At 43.3% G+C, this 19,772-nt stretch overlaps 1 protein-coding gene across 2 annotated transcripts in view; it reads left to right on the forward strand.

The window, feature by feature from the left end:
* The first annotated feature begins 14,858 nt into the window (after positions 1 to 14,858).
* The window catches only part of TMEM65 (transmembrane protein 65), a 65,953-nt gene continuing 61,039 nt past the window's right edge, over positions 14,859 to 19,772 (forward strand). For both annotated transcript variants that reach the window (XM_049633504.1, XM_049633503.1), the window contains exon 1: positions 14,859 to 15,159. In XM_049633504.1, the coding sequence (XP_049489461.1) occupies positions 14,874 to 15,159 (286 nt within the window). In that variant the 5' untranslated portion in view covers positions 14,859 to 14,873. The remainder of the gene's footprint in view (positions 15,160 to 19,772) is intronic.

Consider the following 19,772-nt stretch of genomic DNA (forward strand, 5'->3'; position numbering starts at 1 on the left):
GGTGAGCATCCTTGTCTTGCTGCTCATCTTAAAGTAAAAGCTTTCAGCTTTTCACTTTTTTTTTTTTTTTAATTTGAGAAAGAAAGAGAGTGAGCAGGGGTATAGGGGCAGAAGGAGAGAGAATACTCCGTGTGGAACCTGATATGGGGCTTGATCCCACAATCCTGGGATCATGACCTGAGCTGAAATCAAGAGTTAGATGCTCAACCTACTGAGCCACCCAGGCGCCCCCAGCTTTTCACTGTTGAGTGTGTTAGCTGTGGGATTGTCATATATGGCCTTTACTATGTTGAGGTACATTCCTTCCATACCTAATTGAGGATATTTACTTTTTTCGAGTGCCTTTTCTGTATTCAGATTATCATATGGTTTTTAATTCTCCATTTTGTTAATGTGGTATATCATGTTTATTGATTTGTATCCCAAGAACAAATCTCACTTGATCATGGTGTATGATCCTTTTAAAGTGCTGTTGAATGTGGCTTGCTAGCGTCTGCTGAGCATTTTTGCATCTATGTTCATCAAAGATACTGGCCTGTGATTTTCCTTTCTTGTATTGCCCTTATCTTGCTTTGGTAGGAGCTTAATGTTGGCCTAATAAAATGAGTTTGGAAGTGTTGTCTCATCATTTTTTAATGATAAGAACTCCCAGCTCTGTCTGGTTCCAAAGCTAGTGCCCTTGGCAACTGATTAATACAGCTTTCACCACTGATAATAAAAAGAGAAGGTATCATTTACCGAGTGTATATGATGTATTCTAGGCATTCTGCAAAACTCTTTATGTAGATTATCTCATTTAATTATACAAACAGCTTTGGGAGGTAAGTACCATTATTATTTAAATTTTGCTAAGAAGGACACTGGGGGTCAAAGAGGATAATTGGTCCAAGGATATGCAGCTGGTAAGGGGCTGAGGCAAGATCTTAGTCCAGGTTAATGTGACTCCAATACCTCTGGAGGTTCTATGTACACAGTGGATACAATATTGGGTTACAGCTTCTCAATTTTACTAGGACTTTTTAGTCTATGCACCCTCCATTTTCTCCTTAACTATCATATGTGTTTTCTTATCTTGCTGGAACTTAGGGCAAAGTAAGTTGGTCTTATTATGATGACAGTTCCTTAAGATTACTGTTCTTTTTTGCTTTTCAAGTGGCAGTATATCATAAAATCAAATATGGATTGGCAGAATGGTGGTTACCAGGGGATGGGGGAGAGGAATAGGGAAGTTGTTCAGTGTATAAAGTTAATACAAGATGAGTAAATTCCAGAGATCTGTTGTATAACGCAGTGCCTACAGTTAATAATAGGGTATTATGTGCTTAAAATTGTTAAGAAGGTCTATCTCATGTTGTAGTCTTACAAAAAAAAAATCCAAAACCAAACCGAAACAAAAACAAGGGACACAATAAAACTTTTGAAAGTGATGTAGATGTTTATTACCTTAACTTTGGTGATAGTATAACAAGTGTATACATATGTACAAACTTACCAAATGATATACATGAATTATATGCAGTTCTTTTGTACGCCGATTATGCCTCAATAAAGCAAGGAAAAAATATGGATTAGCTACTTAATTAAAAATTCAACAAATGTACTGTATATTGTATATATTTACAGGATACTATGCTAGCTGCTCAGGGAAAACAAAGATGAACTAGACAGGGAATCTTCCTTCAAGTTGGTTATAAGTGAGGCCTACCCCACCAACCAGCCCCCACCCCTGCCATATACTAGAACACAAGAAGGTTCAGAGACAGTAATGAGGGAGTTCAGAAAAAGAGGTCATATCTTCCATGAAAGCATCTTCAAGAGCCACCCCAGGAATGAGAAGGCATTTGAGCTGGGCCCTGAAGAATGGGAAGGATTGGACATGGAGACACTGAGGGTGAAGGTGCTGCAAACAGAGGGGACAATGTGAGCACCAGCGTGGAGACTGGAAATCTTAGAGAGTACTAAGAGAGTCATGTTTGGTTCAAGAAAGGGGAAGTAGTAAGTCATTTGGCTAGAAAAGCAGTTTCTAATAAGATCACAAAATCCATAACTTAATGAAGGGAGCTATTGGAGATACAGTTTCGAGGCACAGAGAGATAATGCATAGTGACAGTCAACAAATCCTGATAACTTAACCTCTGTCAGAGCCAGCCAGGATGGAGAAATGGAAATAAAAATTAAAAACATTTGATGGATAGGGGTACCTGGCTGGCTCAGTCAGTAGGGCATGTGACTCTTGATCTTGGTGTTGTGAGTTTGAGCCTTACATTGTATATAGAGATTACTTTAAAAAATAATAAATAAAAAATATTTTTAAAAACCCACATTTAATGGATAGAATGTATGGAATTTAGCAAGGACATTTTTGAAGTGAACAAGGAGGTCAAAGATGGGTCAGACTTTTGAGTTTGAGTTTGGAAGGTATATAAAGGAAATACAGCAGGAGGAATGGGTGTTAGAGGCAAGAAATTCTGGGGACAGGTTAAAAAATAATAGACAGGGGGTGCCTGAGTGGCTCAGTCGGTTAAGCATCTGACTGTTGATTTGGGTTCAGGTCATCATCTCACGGTTCGTGAGATGGAGCCCTGCGTTGGGCTCTGCACTGACACTAAGGAACCTGTTTGAGATTCTCTCCCTCTCTGTCTGCCCCTTTCCCACGTGCACTCGCACTCTCTCTCTAAATAAATATTTTTAAAAAATAAATAACTGCCAGAAACCATTTTAATAATTAAAAGCTCAAAAAGATATTCTGAATCCTAAAACTGTGTATGAACATATAGGACATATGGATTATACACGTGGGTCCAAAGTATTGGATGCAGAGCTCATTAATAGGCAGAGCACATTAAAACACAAATCACATGTGGCACACCTTCCATCTACCTAAACTAACTGACTAGCTATTGCAGACATTCACTAAACATCTGATTAACACAGTTTGGCTGGCTTGTAATTTTTTTTTTTTAATGTATATTTATCTTTGAGAGAGAGACAGAGACAGAGACAGAGCATGAGCTGAGAAGGGGCAGAGAGAGAGAGGGAGACACAGAATCTGAAGCAGGCTCCAGGCTCTGAGCTGTCAGCACAGAGCCTGATGCAGGGCTCAAACCCACAGACCGAGATATCATGACCTGAGCTGAAGTCGGACGCTTAACCGACTGAGCCACCCAGGCACCCCCGGTTGGCTTTTAGAATTCATTTCCCAATCATCTCAGCTTCTCTTCTCAACCCACTATAATCTGACCTCAATTCCCATCACTTAACTGAAATTGCAGGGCAAAAGGTCATCAGTGATTTTCTCATTGCAAATACAAAGAACACTTACAAATTATTTTTATCAAAGTTCTACTTAGTTATAAAAGTCAAATTGTTCTACAAAATATACTAAAAAAAAAAGAAAAAGAAAAAGAAGGAGTTCCCATTCCAGTGTCTCCCTATTTCCAATTTTCATTTCAGATAGGCACTTATTTTCAACTGCTTTAGGGTTCTTCTGGGTACATAATAGAATTACATGCCTATTATTTCTTCTTCTTCTTCTTCTTTTTATTATTGTGTTGGATATCTTCCATTTGTCCCTTGGATCTACTCTTCTTCTCCTTCCTCTCTGTTCAGAGAAATTCACTTGTCTGGGCCACAGCAATGGGTTTATGAATAGGCACTCTGGTTTCCAGCTGAGTTTTTCCTCTAGTTGGGAGAAGTTGGAGAGGAGATTAGAGAAAGCAAGTGATAAAAGACAGTGAGATGAGAATATTTATCCCCCTGACTCCCTCCTTGACCATCTGCTCTAGCTGGCTATGTCCTCAACCGGAGGTCACTGCTTCTCTTTAGAAGGGCCACTCTGCTTGGTTCTCATTCTAGACTGCGGTCCCCATGTACTCCATTTAGCTCTCTGGGCTTAGGGTTACTAACAAGGCAATTGCTACTAAGCCCTGGAATATTGCACGATCTCTTGTTCCTTCCTGCCAACTGTCACACCTTTGTATATAAACCCCCCTCAAATCATCCCATTTAGAGTGTACTGCTCTCTAGACCCTGACTGGTACACTTACTATGCAAGATAAGGATTTAGCTTTCATACTCCCCACTTTCTTGCTCTACCGCACTAAACATATCAACAAACACACACACAGGCACACTCTTCTTGTTATGGACTAAATGTTTGTGTCCCTCCACCCCCTTCATACGTTGAAGCTTTAACCCTCAATGGGTTCATATTTGGGGAAGGGGTTTGGGGAAGGTAATTAGTGTCATATGAGGTCATGAGGATGGGGCCCTCGTGATCATATTAGCATCCTGTAAGAGGGAAGTTTGCTTTCCCTCTTTCTCCACACTTGCACAGAGAAGGTATATGAGCACACAGTGAGATGGATGCTGCCTACAAGCTACAGAATGAAAATTACCTGCTCACACCTTCATCTTGGACTTAAGCCTCCAGAACTGTGAGAAATACACTCCTGGTAAGCCATGCAATTTTGTTATGGCAGTCTGAGGTAAGACATCTCCCTTCCCCACATCTGCCCTATTTAAGATATATCACAATTTTTGGTTAAATAAATATTCTGTATTATAATCTTGTGAATACTATTTACCTGTGATCCTTTAATTTATTATAATTTCTCCCTAATGTAATTTCTATTTAGTAGATCAGCCATAAAAAGAAGAAATCTTACCATTTGCAATGACATGGATGGAGCTAGAGAGTATAATGCTAAGTGAAATAAGTTAGAGAAAGACAAATACCTTATGATTTCACTCATATGTGGAATTTAAGAAACAAGACAAATGAGCAGAGTAAAAGAGACAGAGAGAGAGAGAGAGAGAGAGAGAGAGAGAGAGAGACAGGGGGGCAGCCAAGAAACAGACTCTTAACTATAGAGAACTGATGGTAATCAGAGGGGAGGTGGGTGGGAGGATGGGGAAATAGGTCATGGGGATTAAGGAGTGCACTTAATTGTTGTCATGAGCACTGTGTGCTGTAAGAAGTGTTGAATCACAGGGTGCCTGGGTGGCTCGGTCGGTTGGGCGTCCGACTTCGGCTCAGGTCACGATCTCACGGTCCGTGAGTTCGAGCCCCGCGTCGGGCTCTGTGCTGACCGCTCAGAGCCTGGAGCCTGTGTCAGATTGTCTCCCTCTCTCTCTGCCCCTCCCCTGTTCGTGCTCTGTCTCTCTCTGTCTCAAAAATAAATAAACGTTAAAAAAAAAAAAAAAAAAAGAAGTGTTGAATCACTATAGTGAACACCTGAAACTAATATAACACTGTAAACTATACTGGAATAAAATAATAAAAAAATATTTATTAGAGTTAATTGCCCCAGTTTTTGTTTGCTTAATTTTCTAGGCACCTATCACTAATCCATTCCCAAATTCTCCCCCAGAAGTGTAATTCTCCTTTCAATATTTCAAATACATCACAAAAATCTATAAAGTCCATCTCTCTGTCAGAGGCACACTCCCGAAGCCTTCCACTGCCTTGCACCCATGTAGCCTGCGAGTTCTCTAGACCTGCTGTCCTGCAACTTCCCATCTCCTGGATCTCTTGCTTTATTCCTTCCATTTGATGGAGCACATCTTCCAGTTTCTTCCTGATACGATGTTTGGGACATAAATATTTGGAGACTTCAATGTTTAAAAAGGTTATAATCTACCTTCACGCTGGATTGCAGGATATAGAATTATAGGTTGGAAGTAATTTTCTTCAGAATTTTGAAGTTATTGTTCCATTTGTCTTCTGGCTTCCAACATTAGTGTTGAGATGTCTGAAACGGTTCTGAAATGGGATCCTTTAAAAAAGTTTTTTTAGTACAGTCGTATATGCAAATGAGTTGCATACTCATTGAGTATGGACATACAATGTTATATTAGTTTCAAGTGTACAACATAGTGATTCTATAAGTTATGCTATGCTCACCACAAGCATAGCCACCATCTGTCACCACACAACGCTATTACTGTACCATTGACTATATTTGAAGTGGGATCCTTTTTTACTGAACTTCCCTTGACATCCCTTGACTTTGCTGCTGGAGATTTTTAAGATCTTTTTTTGTTCTCTAGCAATCTGATGACAATAAAGTGTGATGACATACCTTAAAATGGGTCTTTTTTCATCTCGTGTTCTGAGCCCTCAGTGAACTCTCCTGGTCTGGGAACAAATGACCTTCAGTTTGAGGAATTCTCCTTTAGACACTTGACAATTTTCTCTCTTACATTTTCAGACTGTGTTATCTTCAACTTTCTTGCACCTCCTGGCCTGATTCTTTAATTCTGTCATTTATCTTCTATTTTATATATTACCTGTTGTCTGCTTTTAAAGAAATGTTTCTCCATATTATCTTCCAGTCTTTTTGCTAATTTTTTCATTTTGACTATCATATTTCAAATTTCAAGAAATATTTTTTGTTTTCTGGCTGTTCCTACTTGTACAGAATCTTATTTTTCTGTAGATGTTGTATCTTCTCTTATTTCGTAAATATGTTAGTATTACACATTTTCAAAAGTCTTATTTTGCTCCTATGTCCTCTAAGATCCTTTTTTTCCCCCTATCCTTTTTAAAAATCTCTATGCCTCACATGAAGCTTGAACTCATGACCCTGAGGTCAAGAGTCTCATGCTCTCCTGACTGAGCCAGCCAGGTGCCCTTTTTTTTTTTTTTTTTTTTTTTTTTTTTTTAATGCTAACCATTTTTCTTCTGTCTTGAAGGCTTTCTTCAACTGACTTGTGATTTTAAATTCTTGGCTCATATTTTGTATTTAAGTGTGAAACAACAAAAAGCTGTTTGGAATCTCTGTGGTTGGCAGAGCTGGTTAATTGACGGTTTTACGGTAGGGTCATCTGGCTGAGCTGTTCTATTGGGGGCCTAGAGAGGAATCCTCCAATAGTATGGCTACCATACTGTTCTTGAAGCAGAGCAGAAGAGTGACAAGGGCCCCATGAGTCCGAATGTGGCACTCACTTACTCTCTTATGTTTGGTATACCTCCCTTGCCCTCGGGTGTTTCTAGTGCCCCAAACCCACTGTCTCTCCACTGGTAAACTAGATTCCTGCTGCAGTGAGGAAGTGCCATTCTCCCAGCTGTATAGCATGTGGAAGGGGATCTGGCTTTATAAACACCCCCTTAAAAATTTTCACCTGGATCTTCTGTTTTTAGCTCGATTATATCTTTACCTTCAGAAGTACCTGGTGCCTCCGATTCTGGTACTTTTTCGAGACTGTTGCTCGAATTAACCTTCTTGGAGGTGCTCCATTCTGGCTTAGTTTTCACCTTTCTCTGATCCGTCAGGTTAATTAACACTCCTCCATCCACTTTCCGTCTTGTATTTCTGTAATGCTGTCACCTCGTCCTCTTCTCCCATTAACTCTGTGCTTATGAGGGTATGGCTTTTTATTTTTAACCCATTTACATTCATTTTTAGTGCACTTTTATTACAAAGTGGTCATAATTGTATGTGTTCAACTCACAAGTACTTCCTTGTCTTTAATTTGCTTTACTTTGCTGCTGCACTTGAAACTCTAGACCTCTCATTCTAGAAACTTCATCATCCTTTGGTTTCTGTGGCCAGATATTTTCCCCTTTTACCACATTATCTCACCTTCTTTCCTTGGTTATTTCTTCCACTGCTTATCTCTTAACCGTTATTGCTTCCCATGTCTCTGTCCTCTTATGTTTTCTTTTTCTTTTTTAAAATGTTTATTTGAGAGAGAGAGAGAGAGAGAGAACGTGCATGCAAACAGGGGAGAGGCAAAGAGAGAGGGAAAGAGAGGATCCCAAGCAAGCTCTGCACTGTCAACACAGAGCCCAAAGAGGGGCTCAATCTCACAAAACATGAGATCATGACCTGAGCTGAGTCAAGAGTCAGATGCTCAACCAGCTGAGGCACCCAGGTGCCCCTGTCCTCTTATGTTTTCATGCACACATTTGCTATAGCAATTTCATCCACTTGCATGGATTGAACCATTCCTTAATGCTGGTGACCCCCAAATCTGTCTGTGGCTCCAGACTCACATAAAGCTCAGAAACCAGAAGAAAAGAGGACCCTGTCTCCCTATATCCTACTCAGGAGAAACAAACACACTGGACCCAAAACAGGTCCTCCTTTTAGAACAATACGTAGGAATGAAAAGAAGGCATTCAACTTTATAAAATGTAAGAGAAAGAGCCAAAGAAGAGCTGTGTTAGTCATGATAGTGGAGCTTTTGCTGCAGTAAAAAGGAATCTCTAGATCACACTGACTTAACACAAAAAAGTTTATATCTCTGTCATGCAAAATGTGTTATGGATTGGGGCAACTCTCCAGGGCAGCTGTTTTCATACATTGGCTCACTACTCCCAGCCTCATCAATTTCATAGAACTCCCATTTCAGCACATGTTGTGAATCTTGCCATGTTAAGATCAGGGGAGAGAGCTGCCTACCTGAGCACAGGCAATTAAGTACCTGTATCGGCGGGGGGGGGGGGGGATAAGTATGTCAGGTTTCCATTCATTGGCCAAAGTAAGTCACACAGTTACCCCTAACTTCAAGGGCATAGGAGAGAATAATTCCCTCTGGCCCTGAGAATTGGATACTGTTGAACAGTAGTAATTTATAGCATTGAAAAATACTTGGTCATAAATATAGGAACATTCAAAATCGTTCTACTGACCTCTCTGCTGGGCTTACAGATAGAGTCATTTTTCAAAAATAGTTCGTGCAGCATCTAAATGTTTGAAGCCTCACTAGGAATTCAAGTTTAAAGTTTTCAAAGAGGCGTTTCATAGCCATATTGTTTATATTTGCTTTGATCAATATTCCTCCCCAACCTCAAACATGATAGGAAGCCTGGAAAGGAAAAAATGTTATAAAGTATTGCCCTAAAAGAGTCAGGTAGGTGTGTGCATGCGTGTATGTGCATGTATTAGTGTGGAGGTGCACTTAAAAAAAATTATTTTTGAGAGAGAGAACAAGAGAGTGCAAGTGGGGGAGGGGCAGAGAGATGGGGGCAGAGGATCTGAAGCCGGCTCTGCACTGACAGCAGCCAGCCCGATGTGGAGCTGGAACTCACAAACCATGAGATCATGACCTGAGCCCAAGTCAGACACTCGGCTGACTGAGCCACCCAGCTGCCCCTGCAGGTGCCCTTTTTATGGTGAGTGTGGGATAGTCATAGTCTTGTTGCCCAGAGTTATGCCTGAGGACAGATAAATATGAGCTTCTTGGAGTATGAAATTGAGCAGAGGAGTTTTGCAGTCCAGTGATCATAGCCCCTCCATTTTCTACCTTGCCTTCATGAGATACTGTTTCTTCCCTGTGAAGGGCACTTTCCAACATGTAGATGAAATCATTAAAAATGAAGTGGGAGCGCCTGTGTGGCTCAGTTGGTTAAGTGTCTGACTCTTGGTTTCGGCTCAGGTCATGATCTCCTGGTTTCTGAGTTCCAGCCCCGCAACTGGCTCTGTGCTGGTGGCTCGGAGCACGCTTGGGATTCCCTCCCCCTGTGTCCCTCCCCTGCTCGCACTCTCTATCTCAAAATGAATGGATGAACTTAAAAAAAAAATTAAAAAATAGAAAATCTTAATGCCTTTTAAAGTTTATTTATTTTTGAGAGAGAGAGAGAGAGAGAGAAAACACATGTGAGCAGGGGGAGAGGCAGAGAGAGAATCCCAAGCTGGCTCCACACTGTCAGCACGAAGCCTGACACAGGGCTCGAACTCACAAACCATGAGATCATGACCTGAGCCGAAATCAAAAGTCAGATGCTTAACTGACTGAGCCACCCAGGAGACCCAATTCAGGAATTTTAAAGTGGACGGTAATAGCTGGGTGTATAATGTATCATAACATGTACACAGCAGACATCCTTGTGCTCTGCCAGCCGCAGGGATGCCAGGAACTCTGAAGAGCATTTGCATGATGTAATCTATTGTGGACTGTTGATTCAGCAGCAATTTTTCATGAGGAGACTGTGATTGTTAATGGAGGCATGATGTTTGTCATCTTTAAAACTGAAGGGCAGGGCTGGCTGAATCCAGGCCCTCCTGCTCTCCCTCTTCTGTAACCTTCTCCAACCTGCTGGCCCTCCCTCTTTAGCACGCCCACAATTTCCTCAGAACCTTCCTCCTGCCACCCACATGGACTTGCCTTATCCTATATTTCTCCAAAGCTTTATACACAGACCCCAAGCCCTCTCATCTCCTCCATTTATTTGCATTTAGGATATTCAAATGTTCAGAGAAAGGGGATGGGGAGGGGATCCAGTTAGTACACATTAAATGGGTATTAAATGACAGATAGGTATGTATTTCTCAAGTTAGGTTCAAAAGACATAATCCTAGAGGTTTGAGAGGTTCATGGGAATTTTGTAATGATAGCTAATATTTATTGAGCACTTACCATGTTCCAGGTATTGTTTGAAATGCTTTACATGTATTAACTTATTTTCACTAAAACCCTATAAAGCAGATGCCCTATCTCCATTGAACAGATGAGCAAATTTAGCAACACCCTTATCCCATCAAACAGATGAGTGACCATGGAAAGTCTGAGTTATTAGCTCAAGGTTATAGAGCTAGTAAATGGTGGAGTGAGGACCCAAACCCAGAAGTCTGGCTCCAGAGCTAATGATCTCAACCTCTTTGCAATGCTGTCATCTGGGGCTTGGATGGCCCAAGATGGCTTCACACAGGCGCCTGGTAGTTAGCTGGGGCTGTTGCCTCGTCCTCCATGTGGTCCTTCCAGCAGGATACTCCAGACTTCTTCATGTGGCAGCCAAATTCCAAAGGGTAAATGTTATGTGGAAAATTACCCTGATGTAACGGCAGCCTGCAAGTATACCACCACGCGGACTGTATGGTAGATCACGGGACAGATAGGCTTATAGACCAAATTCAGACGCTTGAATTACACTGTTTATGTGACAGCTTTAAAGCATGTTCCCAAATGCTTTGGCATTGCTCCCATTGAAGGGGGGGGGGTCTATATTCCCTTTTCTTGAATCCTGGCTGGCCTTAGTAGCTTTCTGGTAGCTAGTAGGGTACGGTTGAAGTGATGCTGCACGACTTCTTAGGATACGTCAGAGAAGGTCATAGCCTGGTTTCTTTGCAGACACTCATTCTGAGGGAAGCCAGCTGCCACGTGAGAAGTCTGCCATGCTGGATGGAGGGGCTGTATGAACGTACTCCGGTTCACAGTTCCTGCTAAGCATGCAGCCAGCCAACAGCCAACATCAGTTGTCAACCACAAGAATGTGCTATCTTGGGTATCCAGCCCAAATCAGCCTTCAAGTGACAGCTGCAGTTAGTTGACATCTGATAAGAGACTCCAAAAAAGGACTGCCTAGCAAGTCCTTCCCAAATTTTTGAGCCACAAAATCATGAAGAAAATAAACTGGCTATTTAAGCCACTAAGTTTGGCATAACATGTTCACTCAAAGAGCAGCAATAGTAACCCAAACTATTTATCAACCAATTTAAATTTGTTTGTTTATTTATTTATTTATCTTTGAGAGAGAAGGGGGTGTGGGGGGGTGGGGGGGAGGGACAGAGGATCTGAAGCAGGCTCTGTGTGTACAGCAGAGAGCCTGATGTGGGGCTCAAACTCATGAACCGTGAGATCATGACCTGAGCTGAAGGCAGACATGTAACCGACTGAGCCACCCAGGTGCCCCATTCATCAATTTAGAAGAGAGTGGGAAGCAAGGGGAAAGAGATGGGGTAGATAAACAAGCTTAGGATAGCAGGGCGGAAGACCAGAGTATCTGAATTTTGTTTTATGCAGTGTTCCTATGTACACTATGCAGTGTTCCTATGTCCTCTGCTGTGCCAGTCTTCTCTGCAGATGGTGTGGTTGTAAGGACCAGAGCGGAAAGTAAGAGAGAGGGGCCTGGAACCAACAGATATCTGTTCTGTCAGAGAGATGAAGGAGCAAGTGTGTCTGGTCATTATTAGCTGACTGAGTAGCGAGGGGTCTATCTGCTTTTCTTTTTTTTAATTTTTTAATGTTTTATTTATATTTGAGAGAGAGAGAGACAGACAGACAGAGACTGAGTAGGGGAGGGGCAGAGAAAGAGGGAGACACAGAATCCAAAGCAGGCTCCAGGCTCTGAGCCATTAGCACAGAGCCCCATGCGGGGCTCAGACTTGTGAACCGCGACATCATGACCTGAGCCGAAGTCGGACGCTCAACCAACTGAGCCACCCAGGCGCCCCCATCTGCTTTTCTTGTACAGACTACACAAGGCCGCAATGGGGCTATAATGGGTGTCACTAGTGAGTGGCCAATTTAGTTGTCAGTCTAGAGGTAGTATAATCTCTACCTTATTAATATTTAAAGTTCACTTGGTCTATCTCTTTCTATCTAAAGTAGCACTTTCATTTGTTCCATCCTTTTTATCTATGATCAACACGTATCTATTTATCCTATGTGTAATGTCTCAGAAGCAAATTATGTCTACTTTTCAGTTTCTTATTTTCTACAGCAGACTTGAACAATCATTAATCATACAGCAAACACATTACAACAAGCCCCTAGAACAAGCACTTAGATCAGGTTTGTGATGTTCCACTTACTGGCTCAAGCAAGTCACATAGCTAAGCCCAATGTGGGACAGGTCTACACAAGGGAATGGACACCATAAGACATGATTCACTTGGACCACCATTGTAATAATGTACCACTAACACAGCTAGGCAATGGTTGATCCAGTTGTCAAACTTTCAGCAATCTGTTTCTGGGGCCCCACACACAACTGGTGTCCTCGAGGTTGTTAGGAACCGGTACTTAGTCAAGAGCTTCTCTAAACCTCACTTCCCAGGCCCCACCCCGAGCCCAATGAATCAGAATCTCTTGAGGGGTAACAGATACAGGAGAGAAGGTGGTGGTACTCCCCAAAACTTCAGACTGAAATAACTCCACAGAGGATTCCAGCACAGAGGGTTTCAAAAACAAGACAGTCTCAATATGCAACTTCATTTCCCACAGAGCACATTCTTTTTTTTTTTTTTTTTTTTTTTTAAGTAATCCCTACACCCAAGGTGGGGCTAGAACTCATGACCCCAAGATCAAGGGTCGTATGTTCTTCTGAGCCAGCCAGACACCCTTCACAGAGCACATTCTTAACTGTCCTAATTATAGCAGAGATGCTGCCTAGAAATTTTTTTTTTAAATAATTTTAATGTTTAAGTTAGCAGTGGTTCTCAAACTTTTGTGTGCAGCCATATTAACGGGGGTGGGGTGGGGTGGGGAGGGAGGCTTGTTAAAGCACAGATGATTGCCCAACCCTCGGTTTCTGATTCAAGGGGTTTAGAGCTGACTAGGGCAATCTGCATACCTTACAAGCTCTGCTGTGGGGAACCACACTTTGAGAACCACTGAGAGCAGTAGGATGATTTAGTGATAACACTGACTCACGTTGAAATATTGCACTTCCATGATTATAGCACATTTACGACATACAAGGTCTTGGGCTGGTGCCACAGTGGATACGATAAGGATAAGATTTGGATCTTGATTGCGCTTGAGCAGATTTACTCTTTAAGTGGATCTATTCTCTAAGACAGGAAGCCTAAGCATCATTAGATAGGTTCGGATAAAGGGGCAATCTCCTTTCTTTGGAGGAGACAAAGGTAAGGCTGGAGTAGGAGACCCTTCGAGCTGGGTCCTGAAAGAGAACTAGGTCCTGGACACGTGGAAAACAGTGTTGCATTACAGGATTCTTTTCGCCTCGGCGAAGAGAAAAACAAAAACAAAAACAAAACAAACCTTGACAAACACCCGGAAAAGGTCTGACATTCTTGCCTCCCGCTCCAGCATTAACGATCTGCAAGCTGCTGGCATCAGAACGAGGAAGCGTGTTTTCCGTGTCCCGGCCTCAGTCTCAAACCCTGGCCTCGCCCTCTCCCTTTGGAGCTCCCAGAGCGGGTGCCTCAAAGACTGGACGGAGTGTCTGGCCGAGGCCTCAGTGGGCGGTGCCTTGCCAAAGGGCGCGGCTTAGGCGCTTCAATCCTCAAAAGCCTGAGCAGGACGGTGCGACGACCCCCGAGAAGTGGCGAGGCCCGTGCCCGGCGAGAGGGGCCGCACGCAGCGGCACCGTTCACAACGAGCCCCAGGTTTACGCATGGCGCTAGGACGGGCCGGTGGCAGCGGCACTACCCTGTCGAGCAAGAACTCCAGAGCTGTTTCTCCCCGTTCTTTGCGTTGGACTTAAGGGTGGCGGACGCCAGCACAGAGGACGCGAGCCCTCGGTTCCTCCACCGTCACGCACCGAAAGGGGCGGGGACTCTTGTGCACCCTCCTAACTCTGGAGAGAGCACAGCCCGGGAGCCTGCGGACTGCGCCTGCGCGGCCCCGCCCCACCCCCTCGCCCCGCCCTGTTAGCCCTTATACCGCCGCTAGGGGTATCGGTGCTGCTGCGGCCTGAGAGCGCGGCGGCTTTGAGGGCGCGGGAGCCGTAACGAGCGCCGGCGAGGGCAGGCAAGAGGGTGGGAAAGCCGGCGGGAGCGGAGGGCGGCGCCGGAGGAGGGCGGCGCGTGGCTGACTCATCCCTCTGGAAGATCTAACTGACGGAGACAAACCCTCGTCAAACCCGCCCGCCCGCGCCACCCCTCCTCAGCCGGGAGGCGCCCGCCCGCACCGCCCACCCGCCCTCTCCCGGCCCGGCAGCCTCGGAGAAAGTTTTTCTTGCCGGAGGGACCCGAGCCGCCGCGGGCCTTTCGGAAGAGAAGGGGGACGGGAAAGGAGGCGACCGCCGCGCGGGCCCGGGGAGTGCATGGTGCCCGGCGCCTCGGCTGCCAGTCAGGAGGACATCGGGGCGGGGTCGGGCTGAGCCGAGCTCCTTCTTCCCCCCGCCTCGCCAGAAATCGCTCTCCCGGACTGCCACGGGGGTCCCCGCTCCTCAGCCCGCCATGTCCCGGCTGCTGCCGCTGCTGAGGAGCCGGACCGCGAGCAGCTTGAGGCCGGGCCCGGCCGCCGCGCCCCGCCAGCCGTCCTGGTGCTGCTGCGGGCGGGGGCTGCTGGCGCTCTCGGCCCCCGGCGGCTCCCGGGGGCTGGGCACCCACCCCAAGAAGGAGCCCATGGAAGCGCTGAACACGGCGCAGGGCGCGCGCGACTTCATCTACAGCCTGCACTCCACCGAGAGGAGCTGCCTGCTCAAGGAGCTGCACCGCTTCGAGTCCATTGCCATCGCCCAAGGTAAGGGGGCGAGTGAGGGGCGAGCCCGGGGCCCGGCGTCCCCATCCCGCGGCCTGCGCCCCTGGAGCCCTCCAGCCCCTCGGCCCAGCCCCACCCCCCTCGCCCGACTGGCCTCGCGCCTGGGACGTCCGGGCCCGGGAGGGGGGGTTACTTTCCGCCTCCTGAGTGTCCCCAGGGCAGGTAGGACAGGAGCAGATCGTGCCAGGCAGCCAGGACCAACGCTTGGCTGGTTCGTCCCCAGCCTCAGAGGCCGGAGCTTCAGCCCAGATTGTCAAACGATTCTATTTCGATTGTGCTTTGATTTATTGTGCGCCTCCCCTCCCCAGCCCTCCTGTCCCCCCTAAGCCCTTGCTGCTTTCTTGTGAACGTGCAGCTACGCAGGTGCATGCCGTGCCTGCTCGGAAAGCGCTACCAAAACCCGAGAGGCAGGAAGAAACTTTCTTGAAAGGTTATCCAACCAAGCTGTACGGGTGTCCAAAAGAAGGGATATTGCTTCCTAAGGCAGAGATGCTCTCAGCTGTGTGATTGCACACACTTCTAGTTGTATTAAACAGCCAAAGGAAACATTTTCCTGGGAAATGGAAAGAATGAATCAAACCAGCAACTGCAGATACATAACTTGCAAGCCCGTATAGGTTCGGCGCTGCACAAGTTCAACGCCAGTTGTTTCCCCAGAGGTTGAAAGAATGTAGTAAGAATGTATTTTTCTGGGAATCTGTGGCTCTACAATAAAAAGCAGACTTCTGCTTTAAAGTAATGTGGAATGGTGAAAGCAAAGCTATTTTTAAGCTAACATGTTAAAAAAGGATATTTTTAAAAACGAGTGCAGAGTGCTGTAGGTCAGAATTTGAGAGCAGGTGAAAAAAAAAAAGCTAAAAATTCAGAAAATCAGAAGGATGAAAGGACTAAATGATTAATTCCATATTAAAATATGTTTGCAATTTGAATACAGTAGTACAGACAAAATACATAATACAGACAAAATATATAGCTATTTTATTTCACATTACGATGTGTTTGACATTTTTTAGCAAGTTTACCTCCCCCACCCTGCCAAAGTTGGTAGCTGCGTAAACATCCCATAGATTCCGAAGTTTAAAGTACATTGATTGAAACATGGCATTTGATTAGCCAGAGGCACTTGAAAGTGCTTCTTGGGCCAATAATACAGGAATGGAAGAAAGTCATATAAGTATGACTTACCTGTACTGCTTCTTCAGAAACTTTCTCTTGTGCCTTTGAACTGCTTTTTTTTCTACATTCAGGGAATTGCAGAACAATTTATAGTACTGGATATTCCAAACAATGTCCACCCCTAGGGCATTTATAGGAGAAATGTAACTTCATAATCAGTTCAGTTATTAAATGTGTAACCATGCCATTATATGAAATAATAATCAAATACTAGTTATTTGTAAGGTATGTTTGTATTCATTGTGTGGTTTAAGATATTCAGTTCTGAAAATGTGCTCCTGGGAGAATACAGACAGTCATATATGCTGGAACATTAATATTAGGAATGTTTTCTCCATGGGCAACACTTTTGAACATACATTTGGCCTAGTCTAAGTAACTTCTTAGAAATTCTTCTGCGTTAACATTGTTACAAGTTTCAAGGGCCTTATTAATATAATTTTATGATAATTCTTGAAAAGCATATCCTGTGATACAACTGGGTAAATTTTACCTGATGCCTTATTGTTTTAGCACATGGCAGTCGGATGGCAGTGGAGATGCTACATTCTCCTGGGAAGATAATTTTAAATTTGACGTGGTTTTAAGTATTTGAGAAAGGACCTATAAACTTCGGTCAGTGGAGGTTACTTAGCATCAGTTAAACTGAATCAGTATGGAAGTTATAGGAGAAAGAAGTCAGTAATTTGTCTCCTTTGTTCAAGATAAAAAGGGAAAGGTATAGGAAGTGATGCGGTAGTCAAATGCTTGTCTCCTGTTCATAAGCTAAAGAACTTCAAAGTTTAAATCAACTGTTTTTGCCAGTATTGATGACTAAATCATTGCTCTTTGACTCAGATGATACTTACTGATGCTGCTGCTTTAATTTTTAGTGCAGTCTTAGTGTTCCTTATTGTGTTCAATATCAATATATACAGTTCCTATGGAGATCAGTGAAATCATTTTTCCCCAAATGAGTAACTCCCATGTTTTTCTTTTATTGTTACTTTTTGAATCTTTTTATTTTTTTTTAATTATTTTTTTTTATTTTTTTTCAACGTTTTTTATTTATTTTTGGGACAGAGAGAGACAGAGCATGAACGGGGGAGGGGCAGAGAGAGAGGGAGACACAGAATCGGAAACAGGCTCCAGGCTCCGAGCCATCAGCCCAGAGCCCGACGCGGGGCTCGAACTCACGGACCGCGAGATCGTGACCTGGCTGAAGTCGGACGCTTAACCGACTGCGCCACCCAGGCGCCCCTTGAATCTTTTTAAATACCTGATTCATGTACTAAATGTATGTGTACTAAACATACTTTTTATTAAATAAATTATGTTAAAAGGACTGTTTCTTGTTATAGGAAGTCTTATGTGTTCTTGGAAAGTGTGCTTGTATAATGGAAAGAAGTGTTTTGGATTTGGTGTGGAAACATTACAGGAAAAAATCATCTATGCTTTGATATGGCAGTGGAATCTGTTGTTGAAATTTGGTACATTTGCCCTCATCGTTCTTAGTGCTTATCAGTAGACATGTGATACGATCTGTGACAAGATAAAGCTTTACATGATTCTAGATAGATAAGATGAGCTGTGTGGGATGTCTTATCATAGTTAAATAGGCTATTGTGATTTTCAAATTACAAAATGATTTCCTTCTCAGTTTTAAAAAAGTTGATGTTGTGTTCTCAATGTACATGCTCAACCTAATCTCTCTTCTTCTAGAGACAGTCCATATTTTCCCGATAATTCTCTGTTGGTTCATTGTTTTTATGACAGGACTGGCAAGCTGACATTAGTATAGTTGCCTTTCAATCTTAGCCAAGAGTTTTAAAGCAAATTTGTCTTTTAAATTTTTGCAATTATTATTTCTATTCATAGTTGTTTTTTGTTTTTGTTTTTAACTTTCAAAACATATGAGTTGGTTTTTGAAGGACAGGCGATGCTCATTTTATTAGTTATACATTATTGTGTAAAACATAGTGGCTTAAAACAAACATGTTTTTTCTCAAAGTTTCTGGGGATCAGGAATCTTGAATCAGCTTTGTGGCATGTTTCTGACGGGGTATCTCATGAAGTTATACTCAAGCTTTTATTTTTATTTTTTGTAATCAAGTTTTTAGCTGGGCCTGCATCAGCTGAAGTCTTGCCTAGGGCTGGAGGATGCATTTTCAAGAAGACTCACTCACGTGGCTGTGGGCTGGAAGTCTCAGTTTCCTGCCCTGTGGGCCTCACTACAGTCTAAGTGTTCTCAAGACATGGAAGCTGGCCTCCTCCAAGAATGAGTGATGGGAGGCAGAGAGAGGGCGCCTAAGCTGGAAGCCACAATCTTTCATAACCCAGTCTTAGAAGAGAGAGTCCATTTATTTTGTCCTGGTACATTGTGGGAAGGTGCCATACATGGTGCAAATACCTGGAGGTAGAAATCACTGGGGTCCACCTTGGAGGCTGCCTTCCGCACTTACTTAAAAGTGTTATAACTAATGTTTATTGGAGAATTACACAGCAAGATAAGAACTGGGTTTGGGGAAGGCACAATGAAAGATAACTGAAAAAAAAAGGAGCTTCTTAGGGAATTATTTTTGTTAAATGTTTACTCCAGGTACTTTTTAAAATGAGATTTCTTTTACATAATAGTAGATAAGAAATGTATGGAGGTGAAAAGAGCAGTTTTTCTATTAATGTTAGATCTTAATCACTTGCATTTTTTTTCTATTTCTCTGTATAAGTGGTAATTGTGTATGTTTTAAATTTGCTTTTTTTTTTTTTTGCCATTTATCTACATCCATATAGATACACCATATAATTCTAAACTTCAATCTTATAGTTCTCATCTTTTGTGGATATTCATTTAAGGTAGGATGTTTCATTGTGAGAACTTGTCATATACAACAAGAGGCTTTTGGCAGAATGAAAGGCCAAAAGATTAAAATCTGATATTAAAGTGGATACCGAGAATGCTTAAAAACAAGACTTTTTTCATGGAGTTCTGATTCACTGGGGATCTTGGACTCTTAACAAGAGTATCCCCGTTTTTCTCCGCCCATGGTTATGTGAGAAAGTAGCAACTCAGCTAAGCTATTGGTTTCTGGGATGAATTGGAGATAATTGTGGCTTTTGCTCAAAGAGAATAAAAAAAGGGCAAGAAAAACCTTTCATATTCCAAATTAAGATGTATGAATAAATATATTTCAGAGGCTTGGTTGAAATGGTAAAAGAAGAATAAGGGAGGTGTAGCCCAAACTAGACCCAGCAAGAGAGGAAGAACCGGGATGGGGATATGAATTGTGAATTGAGTCAAGAGAATTGAAAGATCTCTAATAAGCTGAGAGCTGCTGAGGCTGCTTTTCCTCCTCCTCCTCCTCCTCCTTCTTCTCCTCCTCCTCCTCCTCCTTCTCCTCCTCCTCCTCCTCCTCCTTCTCCTCCTCCTCCTCCTTCTCCTC

The sequence above is a fragment of the Panthera uncia genome, chromosome F2, assembly GCF_023721935.1.
Source record: "Panthera uncia isolate 11264 chromosome F2, Puncia_PCG_1.0, whole genome shotgun sequence".
Lineage (NCBI taxonomy): Eukaryota > Metazoa > Chordata > Mammalia > Carnivora > Felidae > Panthera > Panthera uncia.